We start from the raw sequence: 13,779 nt of genomic DNA on the forward strand, positions 1-13,779 counted from the left end.
TGCTCTGAAGGAAGAAGACTTATGAAGATGATTTGGAAGACTTAGGAATTGTGGGACGAAAAAAAGCATGGATTTGGGAAGGGACATTTGGGAGGACTTGAGGAATTGAATGAATCTAGCTACAGGAGGAGAACAAAAAGGCAGTTGTTAAGGCAAAGCAGGTAAAAAGTGAGTGAAAAAAGGAAAAGAAAGCCAAATGTACCTGTCACGTAATAAAGTGCTAATATGTTGAGAAAGCTCATAGTTTTAGATAGTAAAGGACCTTAAAACACATCAAAATCAATCTTCTTCATTTTTTTACTGATAAGGACATTGACACCTAAAGAAGTTAAATGACTTGCTCAAAATTACAAAGGTAATAAGTGGCAGAGGTGGTATTCAAACCCATGCTCTTTGACATCTTCAAGAGATTGACAAGCCAGTAGATAAAGGTACCCAAAAGAGTTTGTCACAGCAATTTTCCAGGGAAGCTGTTAATAGAAAAGTACTGATGATCTCACTTAGGATAGGGTGGTGTCTGCAGTGACCTGCACTGATTGAATGATGTCTCCATTTCTGCCACAGCCAAATGACTATCTATGCTCAAAGTTCAGATAACTCAGTCTCCTAGAAGAGAAGGTGAAGAGGCTTAAACAAGACTTCTCAAGTCTCTAGGCTGTTATAGAGAATGAAGTGTTTTTCAAAACAATGAGGGAAGGCTATGCTTTAATAGGAAGACAAAAAATAAAAAGAAGATGAAGAACCAAAGGGTTGAGGGAAGAAGGAGCAGGGGTAATACTGACCTGTTCCAGGTCTGTCAGTTGAAGAATGTTACATAGGCAAAAAGAAAGAAAAACTATTTGGTATTTGGAAAAGACATTATAGATGGACAACGAATTGGGCCTGGAATTAAACAAGGGGAGAAAGAGAGCCTTATTGGACTATCTTCAGGAAATCTTAGACTTCCTTTAATGATTTCAAACTTCTCACAGAGATGAAGGCCCATCATTTTAATGCCAGTATTGTACTGGTAGTGTTATAAGGCTGTAAGTCAGGGAAGACAAAAATCTCTCAGAGTTGCAAGAGGCCAACAGAGGCCGTCTGATTCAACACCTTCATCTTACAGATGAGAAAATAAAAACTGAACATCATGTAAAAAGAAGTCTCAACTACAAAGAAGAACCTGGATAAAAGATGTCATCAAAGGAGCATGTGATCAAAAAGCAGACCAAGTGATCATGTGGCAAGAACAAGGGCTGACTGTTCGAAGATCTACATACTTTACTACTAGCCTCACAATGTCAAGAAAAAGAGGAACATCCTTAGTACACTGGATGTATCCCTTGCTGTTAACTTATGAGAGGACACGTGTAAGAGTTGACAAGAATTGACTGTGATCAATAAGATCAAAGATTCACTTACGGAGTTGAGATATTACTAAAGTTTATGGGATGAGATTTATGACTCTCAAAGGATATACTTTATTAAAAAAAACAGGATAGGTAAAAAGGGGAGGAAGGATGTTGGAGTATCAGAGCCATAAGTAAGGTAGGATGACTGGGGTTCCTGAGCCCTAAAATTTAAGAACCCCACAATGATACTATCATGCCAGGAGCCACACCACTGGTGAGTTCCTCTCCATCCTCTATGACAGGATCTTCCCTCCTGGAATGGGATTCTTATATGCACCATAAAAAGCCTTAGCCCCACTGTGCCCTCCTCAACTGCAGTCAAACCTTCACAAAGGCAGAAATGTTGTTGTGCACTAAGGTGTGCTTCTAACTTACTCCTAGCCACTGAAATGCAAATGAGTACCATAAGTACTTTCTGGCCCCTACCCTATTCTCATTTGTTATAGATAAAAGCATTCTTAATTATCACTATACAGTAGCTTTGTATATTAAAAAATACATGTATATACAAACATATGTGTGGTACACATACATATTGTATACATGTGCACATGTGCACATTACATGTTTGTGTGTATGTCTATTCATGATAGGAAATCCTGGAATAAGTAGGAGATAAACATGGTAAAGAACATTTGACTAGCAACTAATAGAGACAGAAACAGAAGTAACATTGCCATTAGTTTATTAAAACTTAGGATCACACAGATTTAGAGAGCTGGAAGACATCAGAGAGGCCATCTAGACCAAGTCTTTCACTAGGCAGGTGAAAAACTGAGATCCAGGTAGGTTAAATACTTTGCTCAAATCACAGAGTTAGTTGAGGTCACAGAGAGGCAGGATTGTTTTAAACCCAGGTCCCCTGACTCTAGTATCCACGTTCTTTCCACTACACTGGAAAGAGAAAATAGATGAAGATACAAGTCTAGCACAGGAGCACGATATAAAAATGATGGAGGAATTTCATTTATCTGGACAACTGCACTCTCTCTGGTAAACGCAAAGCCATTTAGTAATTTTTTTTAACTTTTAATTGATAATTTGGTCCCATCAATTATTTTCCAATCAAGATTCTTGCACATAAAATAGCTGAACAAAACCAACAAATAGTGTGGTTATACAACACAAGTAACTTTGCATTCTTATACTTTAAAGTTTTTTAACAGGAAGGAAATATGTTTTAATTTTAGCCATCTGGAACCAACATTAGTTACTGTATTTTCACCTGAATTTTATTGCCACTGGTGTTTTCATTCACAGCATGGTAACCACTGTGTGTACGGTTCTTTGGCTACCGCTTACTTCACTCTGCATCTGTTCACACAATCACAGAGCATAGATTTAGAAACTGAAGGGAACACAGAGGCCAGAAGTCCAACCTCTTCATTTTACAGATGAGGAAGCTTAGATAACTAGCACTGAGTCATGCACCTATTAAACGTCTGAAGTAGGATTTGAATTTGGGTCTTACTAACTCTAAATCCAACACTATCCACTTCACTCCCTAACTTGCCTTCATAAAAATTGTTTTTTTTTTCCCTGATACTTCTCTGAATTCTTCACATTTGTTGTGCTTCACAGAACAGGGTTTACCATCAGGATAGTTTACCCATCTCTACACAAGCAAAAGTAAAGTACAAGTGAAGCTTAAAGAAATGCAGGATTCTTGGATCAGTAAGAAGGCAGATCAGTTTTATACTGATAATAAGAAGCCAAAGTGCTTCTATGATGCCCTGAAGGTTATTTATGGACCAAAGACCCATGGTGCATCTCAACTACTCAGTACTGACAGAGCCACACTGATCAGTGGTAAGGACATGATCTTGAAGAGATGGGCTGAACACTTCCATAGTGTTCTCAACAGGCTCCATCAACCAATGTGGAAGCCACTGACTATATACCTCACACTGAAGCCTCTCCAGTCAAACTTTTAACTGAAGAAGAGATTTTGAATGCCATTACACTTCTCTCATATGGCAGTTTCTGGTGCTGATTCTATTCCAACTGAGATTTATAAGCCAGGGGGTTCACTGCTCATACAAAAGCTGACTGAAATTTTCCAGGTTATACTGTAAGAAGAGATTATCCTCCAGGAGTTCAAGAATGCCTCCACTGTCCATCTCTATAAAGGAAAAGAAAATAGGCTGTCCTGTGACAATCACAGAAGGGGTCTCTCTTTTCGTCACTCCTGGCAAGAATCTTGCCAAAGTCCTCCTTAACAGGCTGATCCTTCACCTGGAAGATGGTCATTTACCCGAGAGCCAACGAATCTTCAAAAAGGACCAAAGGACAGTCAATGTGGTATTTGCTGCCTGACAACTCTAGGAGAAATGCCAAAAGCAAAACAGAGGTCTGTATACAATGTTCATTGATCTGACTAAGGCCTTTGATACTGTCAGTCATGAGGGCTTGTGGAAGATCATAGTAAAATTTGGTTGCCCTGAGAAGTTCATTAGCATTGTATGCCAGTTCCATGACAGTATGCCATGGGTTCTAGATAATGGGCAATGCTCTAGTGCTTTCCCAGTCACCAATGGAGTGAAGCAGGGCTGTGTGCTTGCTCCCATGCTTTTTAGTGCAATGTTGTCAGACTCCTTCAATAAGGATGAAAATAGCATCAAGATCAGCTGCCATGCCAAAAGTAAATTACTTAACTTGAAAAAGCTATAAGCCAAGACTAAAGCAGATGGAGAGGTTGCACATGACTTTTTGTTCACAAATGATTGTGTGCTCAATGCAGTCTCTAAGGGTGAGATGCAGTGAAGTATGGATTGATTCTCTGCCACTTGTGCTAATTTTGGCCTGACAATTAACACCAAGAAAACCAAGATTTTCCACCATCCAGCACCACACACGCCATTAATATACAGCAAATGGAGAAATTTCAAATGCTATGGATATGTTTGCTAACCTGGGTAGCATATTTTCCAGGGATGTACATATAGATAATGAGGTTGACATGTGCAGTGCCAGAGATAGCTCAGTATTTGGGAGGCTCCAAAGGAAAGTGTGGGAGAGAAGAGATATTATTAGCCTGCCTACCAAACTGATTCTACACAGCTGTTGTACTGATCTCATTGTTATATACCTGTGAATACTGGGCAGTATATGCCAAGAAATTTAATTGCTTCCATTTGAATTGTCTTAGGAAGAGCCTGAAGGTCACCTGGCAAGACAAGCTACCAGACACTGAGGCCCATTCTCAAGCATAACTTCAAACATTCAAACCCTACTTCTGAGAGTGCCATTCCAATGGGCTGGCCATGTTGTTCAAATGTCAAATGCACATTTGGCTAGAAGACTTTTACAGAGAACTCACACAAGGCAAGTCCTCACAAGGAGGTCAGAAGAAGCAATACAAAGACACTCTTCTCAAGGACACTGAATGACTTTGGCATCATTTGTGAGACATGGGGAGACAATGGCACGGGATCATCTAACATGCCATGTCTGCATCAAAGGAGCTGTGCTCTATGCACAAAGTAGAATTGCAGTACCTCAAAAGAAATGTAAGATGCACAAATTTAGAGACATCTCCATACTAAATGTTCACATGGGCTGTTTGTGTCCAACCTCTGGTAGAACCTTCTAAGGTCATACTGCTCTGATCAGTGAGTCAGACACTCTGTAGATTGATCCCAAAAGAGAGATGCCATTTTGGTTCTCTTCAAATACGAAGGACCAACCAGCTTCACAGGGCATATCACCCTATTACATTCATACACCACAATTTGTTCAGCCATCCAAATCATGGGGTAATGTTTATAGCTTTTTTTCTAACTACAAACAGTGCAGTCTTTAATCTCCTTAGGGTAAATATGCAGTGGTGGGATTGTTAAATCAAGAGGTATGAACAATTAACTAACTTTTCTAGTATTCCTAAAAGGTTGAACTAATTTACAGCTCTACTAAATGTCTTCCCTTCTTTACTCTCTCACAACACTCATTTACTGTCTCTGTGCATTTTGATGCATATAAGGTGATATTTCTGAGTTGTTTTAATTTTCGTGTCTTCTATTACTAGTGATTTTATTTATATATAGCTATTGAGAGCCTGAATTTCTTCCTCTGAAAGCTGTTCATATGCTTTGAGCATTAATTAACCATATCTTGGGGTCTTGGTACAATAGATTTGGGTCAATTCTCTATTGCCTATTTTGGATGTAATTCCTTCATTAGAAATGTCTGGTGCAAAGTCTCCTTCCACTCCTGTAATTCATTATTTTTCTTTTTATTAGAGATGCATAGATTTTGTCTGGAGTCAGGAAATGGAATGTCTTGTATAAGGAAGAGTAAGGAGACCTCCTGTCACTGGATCAAAACGTATGTGGGGGTGAGTAAGGTAAAAGAAGACTGGAAAGATAAGAAGTGAGGTTACAAAGGTCTTTGAACGCTAAAAGAGAAGATTTCATTTTTGAGACTGGAGGTGACTGATAGGGAGTCACTGGAGTTTACTGAACAGCCTTTACACAGGCTACACTCAAAGCCAGAAAGACACTCTGTCCTCGCTTCCTCTTCTTAAAATTCACAATTCTTGAAAGCTCTCCTTGAATTTCACATCTTACATGAGACTGTTTCTCATGCCTGCTTCCTCTACCCCTCAGCAACCAGAACCTGAATTTACTACTTGAAATTACTTAGAATCTACCTGAAATAACTTAGAAATTTATGAACATGTTTCCTCCTAAATACAACCTGCTTGAGGGCAGGGACTGTTCCAATTTTTGTACTTGTATCTCTAGTACCTAAAATAGTGCTTTGCATATAGATGTTTATTAAACTTTAACAACTGACTGACTGATATGAAAAGTATATATCACATGTTGGAGACACCATAGCATAAAAGGAAAAGGAATGTCTTGAAAGGCTCACTGACAAAGGAAGAGATTTTGGTTTTTTGTTTTTGTTTTTATTTTCCCAGGCAAAGGGAACATTTTTAAGTACTTCCCAATAGGGAAAAGCAGAGAAACAAACAAAATGTCAAAAAAGAATTGGAAGGAACATATTGTAAACATATAGAAGTCAATCATTACTTTCTTTAAATACACCAAAGCCAAAATGCCAGAATCGATAAGGCTACTTGATTATCACAGTGTACAAATGGTCACTGATGGTAGAAAGGAGATAAAAAAGGACTAAAATAATTACTTGCCTCTCTCTTTAATAAGTAAGAGGTTAGGTGTAGTACTATTCCAAATGGTCTTTAAAGAATAAGGGACCAGGAGATGTTATACAATGTATATATGAATTTCTTAGTATATGATTGAGTTAACAGTTCAGACCTCAGAGTTCAGTCCTGAGAGGGGTCTTATATTGTGTTTTTATAGTTGATTTGAAAGTACACACATACATTTCACAGTTTACAAAAGATAGTAATTTCAGGTAGGGAAATACCAAACCAGCAGGATAAATTACAGAATGATCTCTAAAGACTATGTGAGCAAATAGCAAGTTCTATATGAGCTTCAATAGTAATAAGCATTTAGGCAAAAAGTAATCTAAATTATATTTTAAAAGTTTCTAGTTATGCCCTAAGAAAAGGATACATCTCCCAAATACATTGGTATGATCAAAGAGGGTAACAAAATTAACCATTAAGAAGGAAATAAACAAAACATCAGCACTAAGCTAAGATACATCTGACCTTTGGATGCTGTATATGTTTCTGTTCATGGTTCCTCAAAACAGATAATGAAACTGGGAGATACTTATGAATACAAACTGAAAAGATACATTAAGGGCGGAAAACTAGAAAATGTGAAAAACATTCAAATTTAGCACAAAATTACAAAGAGCTTCAAAAAGACCTGGATAAATATATCAAGTCTAATACATTCAGGGGAATTTCAGAGCTTTGGGAGGAAGTCCTTAATAGTTAAATACCCTATTACATAATGTCCATTGGTACTGTTGTCAGAACACTGTGTGACCAGAACATTGGTCAAACTCAAAAAAGATAATCTTGTTTCTATTCTACCTCAGAACCACTAGAATATCATTTTACCAGAATTTACATTACATCCAAATAAGTGATAAGAAACACTAGTAAAATACCATAGCCCCTCAAAATTTCTAAGTACTTAAAACTTACTTTAAACATGGGACATTGTCACGAAGTCCATCAGATGAACTGCTACTAGTTGATGGATGAGACTGAGGAGGAATAGGTGGAGGATTGGAACCTCCTACAGGTGTTGGCAATGGTGGAACTTGTTCAAGCTCAGGTGAGTCCACGTCATTTATCTCATATAATAGTCGTATTTCAAGCATCTATAGCAAAATAGAAAAAATAAAAAGCAATAGGCAATTAATGAATTCTCTATACTGCTTACTTTATTTTTATTGATATGTTTTATATCACTTTCACTTCCCAAGATATCATTCCTCTCTTGCCTACCAAGAGAGGTATCCTTTTGTTACAAATAAAAAAGAAGAAAAAGTTCAGTAAAACTAACAAGCATGCCAACCAAGCCTGACATTGTGTGTGACAGTGTATACCTATAGGCCCCTACCTCTGCAAAGAAGGAAAACAGATGCATTTTCTCATCTCTTCCTCAAGACCAAACCTAGTCACTATATTTATAGTATTCTGTTTTGTAACTTATTTTGTTATTTCCATTTAGTTGCTGAATTTATTGTACATAGTTTCAGTTTATGTTTACTTCACTTTGCATTAATTCACATAAGTCTTTCTATGGTTCTCTGTATTTTTCTCAGATTTGTAATTTCTTATAGTGCAATAGTATTCCATTACATTCAAGTATCACAATTTGTCTGGAAATTTCCCAATCAATGGCATTTATTTCCAGGTCTACAAAAAGTACTGCTATAAATATTTTGGAGTGTGTGATGTATATATGTGTACATATATGTAGATATATGTATATACATGTATAACCTTTGTTTATTATCATTGATCTCCTTTGGGATATTATGCCTGTTAGTGGGATCTCTCTCTTTTTTTCTTTAAAGTATAATTCCAAACTGCTATCCAGAATTTCCAAACTGATATCTAGAAAGGACTACTACTCCTTCAACACTGACTATTCTCATTTTTTTCAGTCATCTTTGCCAATTTGCTGAGTATGAAGTAAAATGTCACAGTTGTTTTGATTTCTATATCTTTTATTAGGCATTGGAAGAAATCTTTCATATGGCTAGTAATGGCCTGCAATTTGCTAGAAAACTTTTTGTTCTTATTCTTTGACATTTATACACTGGGAGAGTAGCTCTTAGTCTTACATATTTATATCAGTTCCCTCTATATCTTGGTTACTGGACATTTATCATAGATATTTCAGGCAAAGATTTTTTTACCTAGTTGTACTGATTTTGTGAAAAAAGCTTTCCAATTTCACATAACCAACAGGCTCTTTTTATCTTTGGTTATCTTTGGTTACAAATCCTGTATCCATTTGGAGCCTATCGCGACATAAGATGTAAATCTAAATCTAATTTCTACCAAACTGCTTTCCAGTTATTCTAGAATTTGGTGTTTAATAGTAGTTCTTTGCCAATACCTGGAAAGCCTTGTACGAGCTCATGCAAAGTGAAATAAGCAGAACCAGGAGAACACTGTACACAGTAACAGCAACATTGTGCCATGACTACCTTTGATACACTTAGCAATGCGAGGATCTAAGACAACTCCAAAACACTCACGATGGAAAATGCTATCCACATCCAGAAAAAGAACTATGGAGTCTGAATGCAGATTGAAGCATACTATTTTCTCTTTTTTTTGTTTGTTTCTTCTTTCTTGTGGTTTCTCTCACTCGTTCTAATTCTTCTTTACAACATGACTAATGTGAAAATGTGTTTAGTATGAATGTACATGTATAGCCTATATCAGATAGCACGCCATCTTGAGAAGGAAGCAGAGAAGTGAGGGGAAGAAAATTTAGAACTCGAAATCTTATGGAAGTGAATGCTGAAAACTAAAACCAAACAAATAAATTTAAAAACAAAACAAAAACAAATCAATGCAGAACTCATCATCTATTATATTGATTAAGTTTAACCATAAGCAATAGATAGACAACCAATTATTTGCTGTTTTTCTTTAAAAAGTATTTTGTAAATGTATCTACACAAGCCTTGAGACTAACTTGCAGATATATTATGTGTTTTATAGTTATTTAGAATGGGGTTATCCTCTCTATTAGATCCCCTTCATTTTGCTATTACTAAATAAGTGGTACTGATTTATGTAGGTTCACTTTGTAGCTTGCTACATTCCCAAAGCTTTTTATTATTTCAATTATTCAATTATCAGCTTTGCTGTTTAGCTGGGCTTTTCTAAGTCACTACATCATTATTAAGTAGGGATACAATCACAGGAATTCAGATCAGAAATCTAGAGCTAGAAAGGACCCTAGATGTCATTTAGTTTAATTCTCTCATGCTACAGATGAAGAAACTGAGGTCCCAAGAAGTTACATGACTATCTCATGGTCACAAAGTTAATAAGTGGCAGAGCTGAAATTCAAACTTAAGTCCTGAGACTCCAAGTTCAGTGCCTTTTCCATTGTATAATGGATAATTCTGTCTTGTTTTTTTGCTTGTGTTAAGGCTACCAATTCTTTCAACTGTTTTATCATTAATAACATTTTTAAACCATGTCAAGTAACAGTGGGGAAAAGTAGTATATCCTTGTTTTATCCTTGTATTTACTGGCAAAGCTTTAAGTGTTTCCTTACTGCAAATAATGATAGCTTGATGCTTACTCCAAAAGCTGTTTCCTCATTCACAGATACACTTCATAAGTATACTGTGAAGGCAGACTTTAGGGATGCAAAAGAACATAATTAATCCTAATTTAGTTTTTTCTAAGCAATTATGCTTTTGAATATAATTTATATGAAGTTAATATCACACCTAGAGAGTCATAAATTTTAAAAGTCCTTAGAAGATTTTAAAAAAAAGTTACTTAAAGATTTAAATCAAAGGTTCTTAACCTAGGGGTCATGAACTTTTTTTCTCTAATAGTTCTTTTCTTTTGGTTAGGCAATGGGGTTAAGTGACTTGACCAGGGTCACACAGCTAGTAAGTGTTATGTGTCTGAGGCCGGATTTGAACTCAGGTCCTCCTGACTCCAGGGTGGGTGCTCTATCCACTGCGCCACTTAGCTGCCCCTCTAATAGTTTGTTAACTGCATTTCAATAATCTGCTTTGTAATATTATGCATTTAATTTTATGCACTTAAAACCATTATTTGGAGAAGGGGTATACAGGCTTCATTGGAATGCCAAAGGGGTCCATGATACAAAAAAGATTAAGAACTCTTGATCTAACAATTCTCTGTAAAAGGCCTTAGAAAAGGTATTTTATTTATTTTTGCTTTTTGGTAAGGCAATTGAGGTTCAGTGACTTGCCCAGTGTCACACAGCTAGTAAGTGTCAAGTGTCTAAGGCCAGATTTGAACACAGGTCCTCCTGACTCCAAGGCTGGAGCTCTATCCACTACACCACCTAGCTGCCCCTAAAAAGGTGTTTAATAACCCCCACAAATAACCACTAATGTCAAACATTTGGAGAACAACATTCATAGTACAAAAGTTTTAAATAATTCATAAATTTGAAAAAAGGCAGGCACTGGAAACCTTACACAAATAAGGGCCTATTACCGGAATAACTTCTGTTGTCACTTCTTGTTTGCTGAACCGATAGATAATGACATGTGCTGAGACACCAGCAATACACAGCATTCTACTTTCTGGACACCATGAAATTATCTGAATGGCATATGGATCTTCATCTACAATGTCTGTGTTTGGTCTGTCATCTTTATTTCTTGATTTTTCAAATACTTTAGATGTTTTTAGCTTATATAGTACTTGAAGTGTTACTAGAAAGAAAAGAAATGTTATACAAATTAATATAATCAAATGATGTTTCTATATACATTATTCATCCAGTTACTGTGTATCATTAATGACTTTTCCTCACATGAACAACATTCATCTCAACGGATATTTTCTATGTATGGCCCAGATAGATGTATGGCTACATTAGTAATTACCAACACAAGAGATCCTAATATCTTGAAAATTTCACTTATTTAAACAGATATAAGACAATGGAAAATTAAAACAATGTATATACACTACTCATTTTAGTAAACCTACATGTATGTAAGAAGACAGTCATTTTAGTGTATAAAAAATAAAGTTTCCTTACAGAAAAAAAAATTCATTACTGTCATTACATATTCTTAGATAGCAAAATATCCCACATTTATTTTGGGATTGTCCAATTATCAACCGGATCACTAACAAATACCAATAAGTACATGTTAATTGTAAGAAGGAAGTACTGGAAGAATCCTTTATACTAAATCTGTAACTATGCAGCAGAAATTTTATGACCTAAATTAGCGACCAGGATCTGAAATTATTTAGAGTATTCCACTATCAAGAAAAATAGCTTTTCTCCTCTCAAATATCTCTGTGTTGGAGAAGAAAAATAGAAGTAAATGAAAGAATCTGTACTTTTTTGTTGAGATTGCTCTTGATTAATTAAGACACTTATAGGTTCATTTAATGAGAGTCATCATGGAAGAGTAAATAAAGTGTTGGACTTTGATTCAAAAGACACAGGTTCAAGTCTCTCTTCTGACATATAAGCTTGTGTGGCCATGGGGCAGTCACTTAACCTCTCTAACCATCATGAAACACTGTAAGACTATACGTTACGGATAGATTGTGATGTATTTAGATGGAGGAAATTTGAATACTATGATTTTTCACAAAGATGAAATCATAGCTTTTTGCTCTGCTAATGCATTGACCTAGGTATACTGAATGTTTATTCAATCTTGAAAACATTTAAATATGGGACACTAAAGCTAATCTCATTTAAAGTTTGCTAAAAAGATTACTCTAAAGGATCATAATAAGTAATTATACAAAGAGAATATATATATTTGACATATCAAATATAAATAATTGAAAATTATCTAAATCACTTACTTGCAGAGGCATCCCAGAACTTGACAGACCCATCTGCATGCCTATGAAATCAAGCATGAGGCAAGAATGTGGTAAAAGCATAAGCAAAAATATCCACACATGTTTCTTCCTCAGTATAAAGAATACCTGCCAGCTTTAAATTTTGCATGTTCATTTTCTAATAAAAAAAATAAGAATTGCTTTGCCATGATAAAGAAAAAAGATAAAAATTAATGTCAAAATAACATGCCCTTCAAAGTAATATCTTTGTACTGTACTACTAATTACACAAATATCACAATGCAAAGGACTGTTTGAGTTAGTCAAAATCATATTTAGGTGAAGTTTATGATTTGGTCAAATTAGAATCTTACTTACCCAGTGATGATAATTTCAGGGTAACTCTGAGTACCCAATCCCCAGTTACCTCCACTAATAGGCCACTCCTATAAGAAAAGAAATAGCATTATATAAATGAATCACAGGACTCATTTAATTCAGCTACCAACTTCATATAAATATATTCAGATGCTAAAAATAAATACAAAGTACCTTTTTGCTGTAACCTTGGCGTTTCTGTCTGGCTCCAACGGAATAAAGTGCAGGGATAACATCCACAGGGCAATCAGCAAAGTATTCACAACAGGTAACTGGAGATTCATGTATACTTAGGGGATAGGGATTTTCAAATATAGGATACCTTTACAACAGGAAAAAAAAATTAAATCAAAACAATTTGAAACAAAAATTATTTAGCATTTGAATGCAAAACAAAAACGCAAATTATTCTAAATATCTATTATTAGATTTAGAAAAGTAATAAGTTCAAAAATCAAAATTTTGTCACAGCTTTAAAGTTTATACAATCCTCAAAACAATCACACAACAATTTGAATGTGAAATATAAACAATTTAGGCTAAAGTTGTATTCTATTTTTTAAATGCAACCCTATAAATGTAAATAGATTTCACCATAGGAAAGTATTATTTAAATCATTGTGCTATGAAATGTAGAACTCTTCCAAGTATGCCCAAAATAGGTCTTTAGAAAAGTATGAAACTAAATAAAAGGTATAAAATACTCGAAGGTGCACACATTTATTTTTTACTCTTCTCTCCTTGTCTTAGAGCTAACCTCAAATTTAACTACAAAGGTTCATATTGGATAGTTTCCTCATTTGTAAAATGAAGAGGATAGAGCTATGCTCCCTTTTAACTTCAAGTCTTTTGAATTAATAAAATGTATGGTTTTAAAGCATCTAATATACACAAAATACTAAATAAACAATGATTTAGATTAAAGCAATGAGTTCTTTAATAAGATCAAAAGAACCAGAAACCATTCCACTCACCACAGTCATTTATGCATCCTAAATAAGATTTAGTATTTAGTTAACCTAAACTTTTCTCAATAAAAAGAGCAAGTGGGGGGTGGGGTGG

The 13,779-nt window shown here is 35.4% G+C and overlaps 1 protein-coding gene across 5 annotated transcripts in view; it reads right to left on the reverse strand.

The window, feature by feature from the left end:
- Positions 1-13,779, reverse strand: part of STXBP5 (syntaxin binding protein 5) — a 218,665-nt gene that overhangs the window by 76,706 nt on the left and 128,180 nt on the right. For all 5 annotated transcript variants that reach the window (XM_020986570.2, XM_020986569.2, XM_020986574.2 and 2 more), the window contains exons 12-16: positions 12,892-13,039; positions 12,718-12,785; positions 12,361-12,401; positions 11,017-11,237; positions 7,483-7,661 (exon numbers count right to left, since the gene is read on the reverse strand). In XM_020986570.2, the coding sequence (XP_020842229.1) occupies positions 7,483-7,661; positions 11,017-11,237; positions 12,361-12,401; positions 12,718-12,785; positions 12,892-13,039 (657 nt within the window). The remainder of the gene's footprint in view (positions 1-7,482; positions 7,662-11,016; positions 11,238-12,360; positions 12,402-12,717; positions 12,786-12,891; positions 13,040-13,779) is intronic.

Source organism: Phascolarctos cinereus, unplaced genomic scaffold (genome assembly GCF_003287225.1).
Source record: "Phascolarctos cinereus isolate Bilbo 61053 unplaced genomic scaffold, phaCin_HiC Scaffold_5;HRSCAF=322, whole genome shotgun sequence".
NCBI lineage: Eukaryota > Metazoa > Chordata > Mammalia > Diprotodontia > Phascolarctidae > Phascolarctos > Phascolarctos cinereus.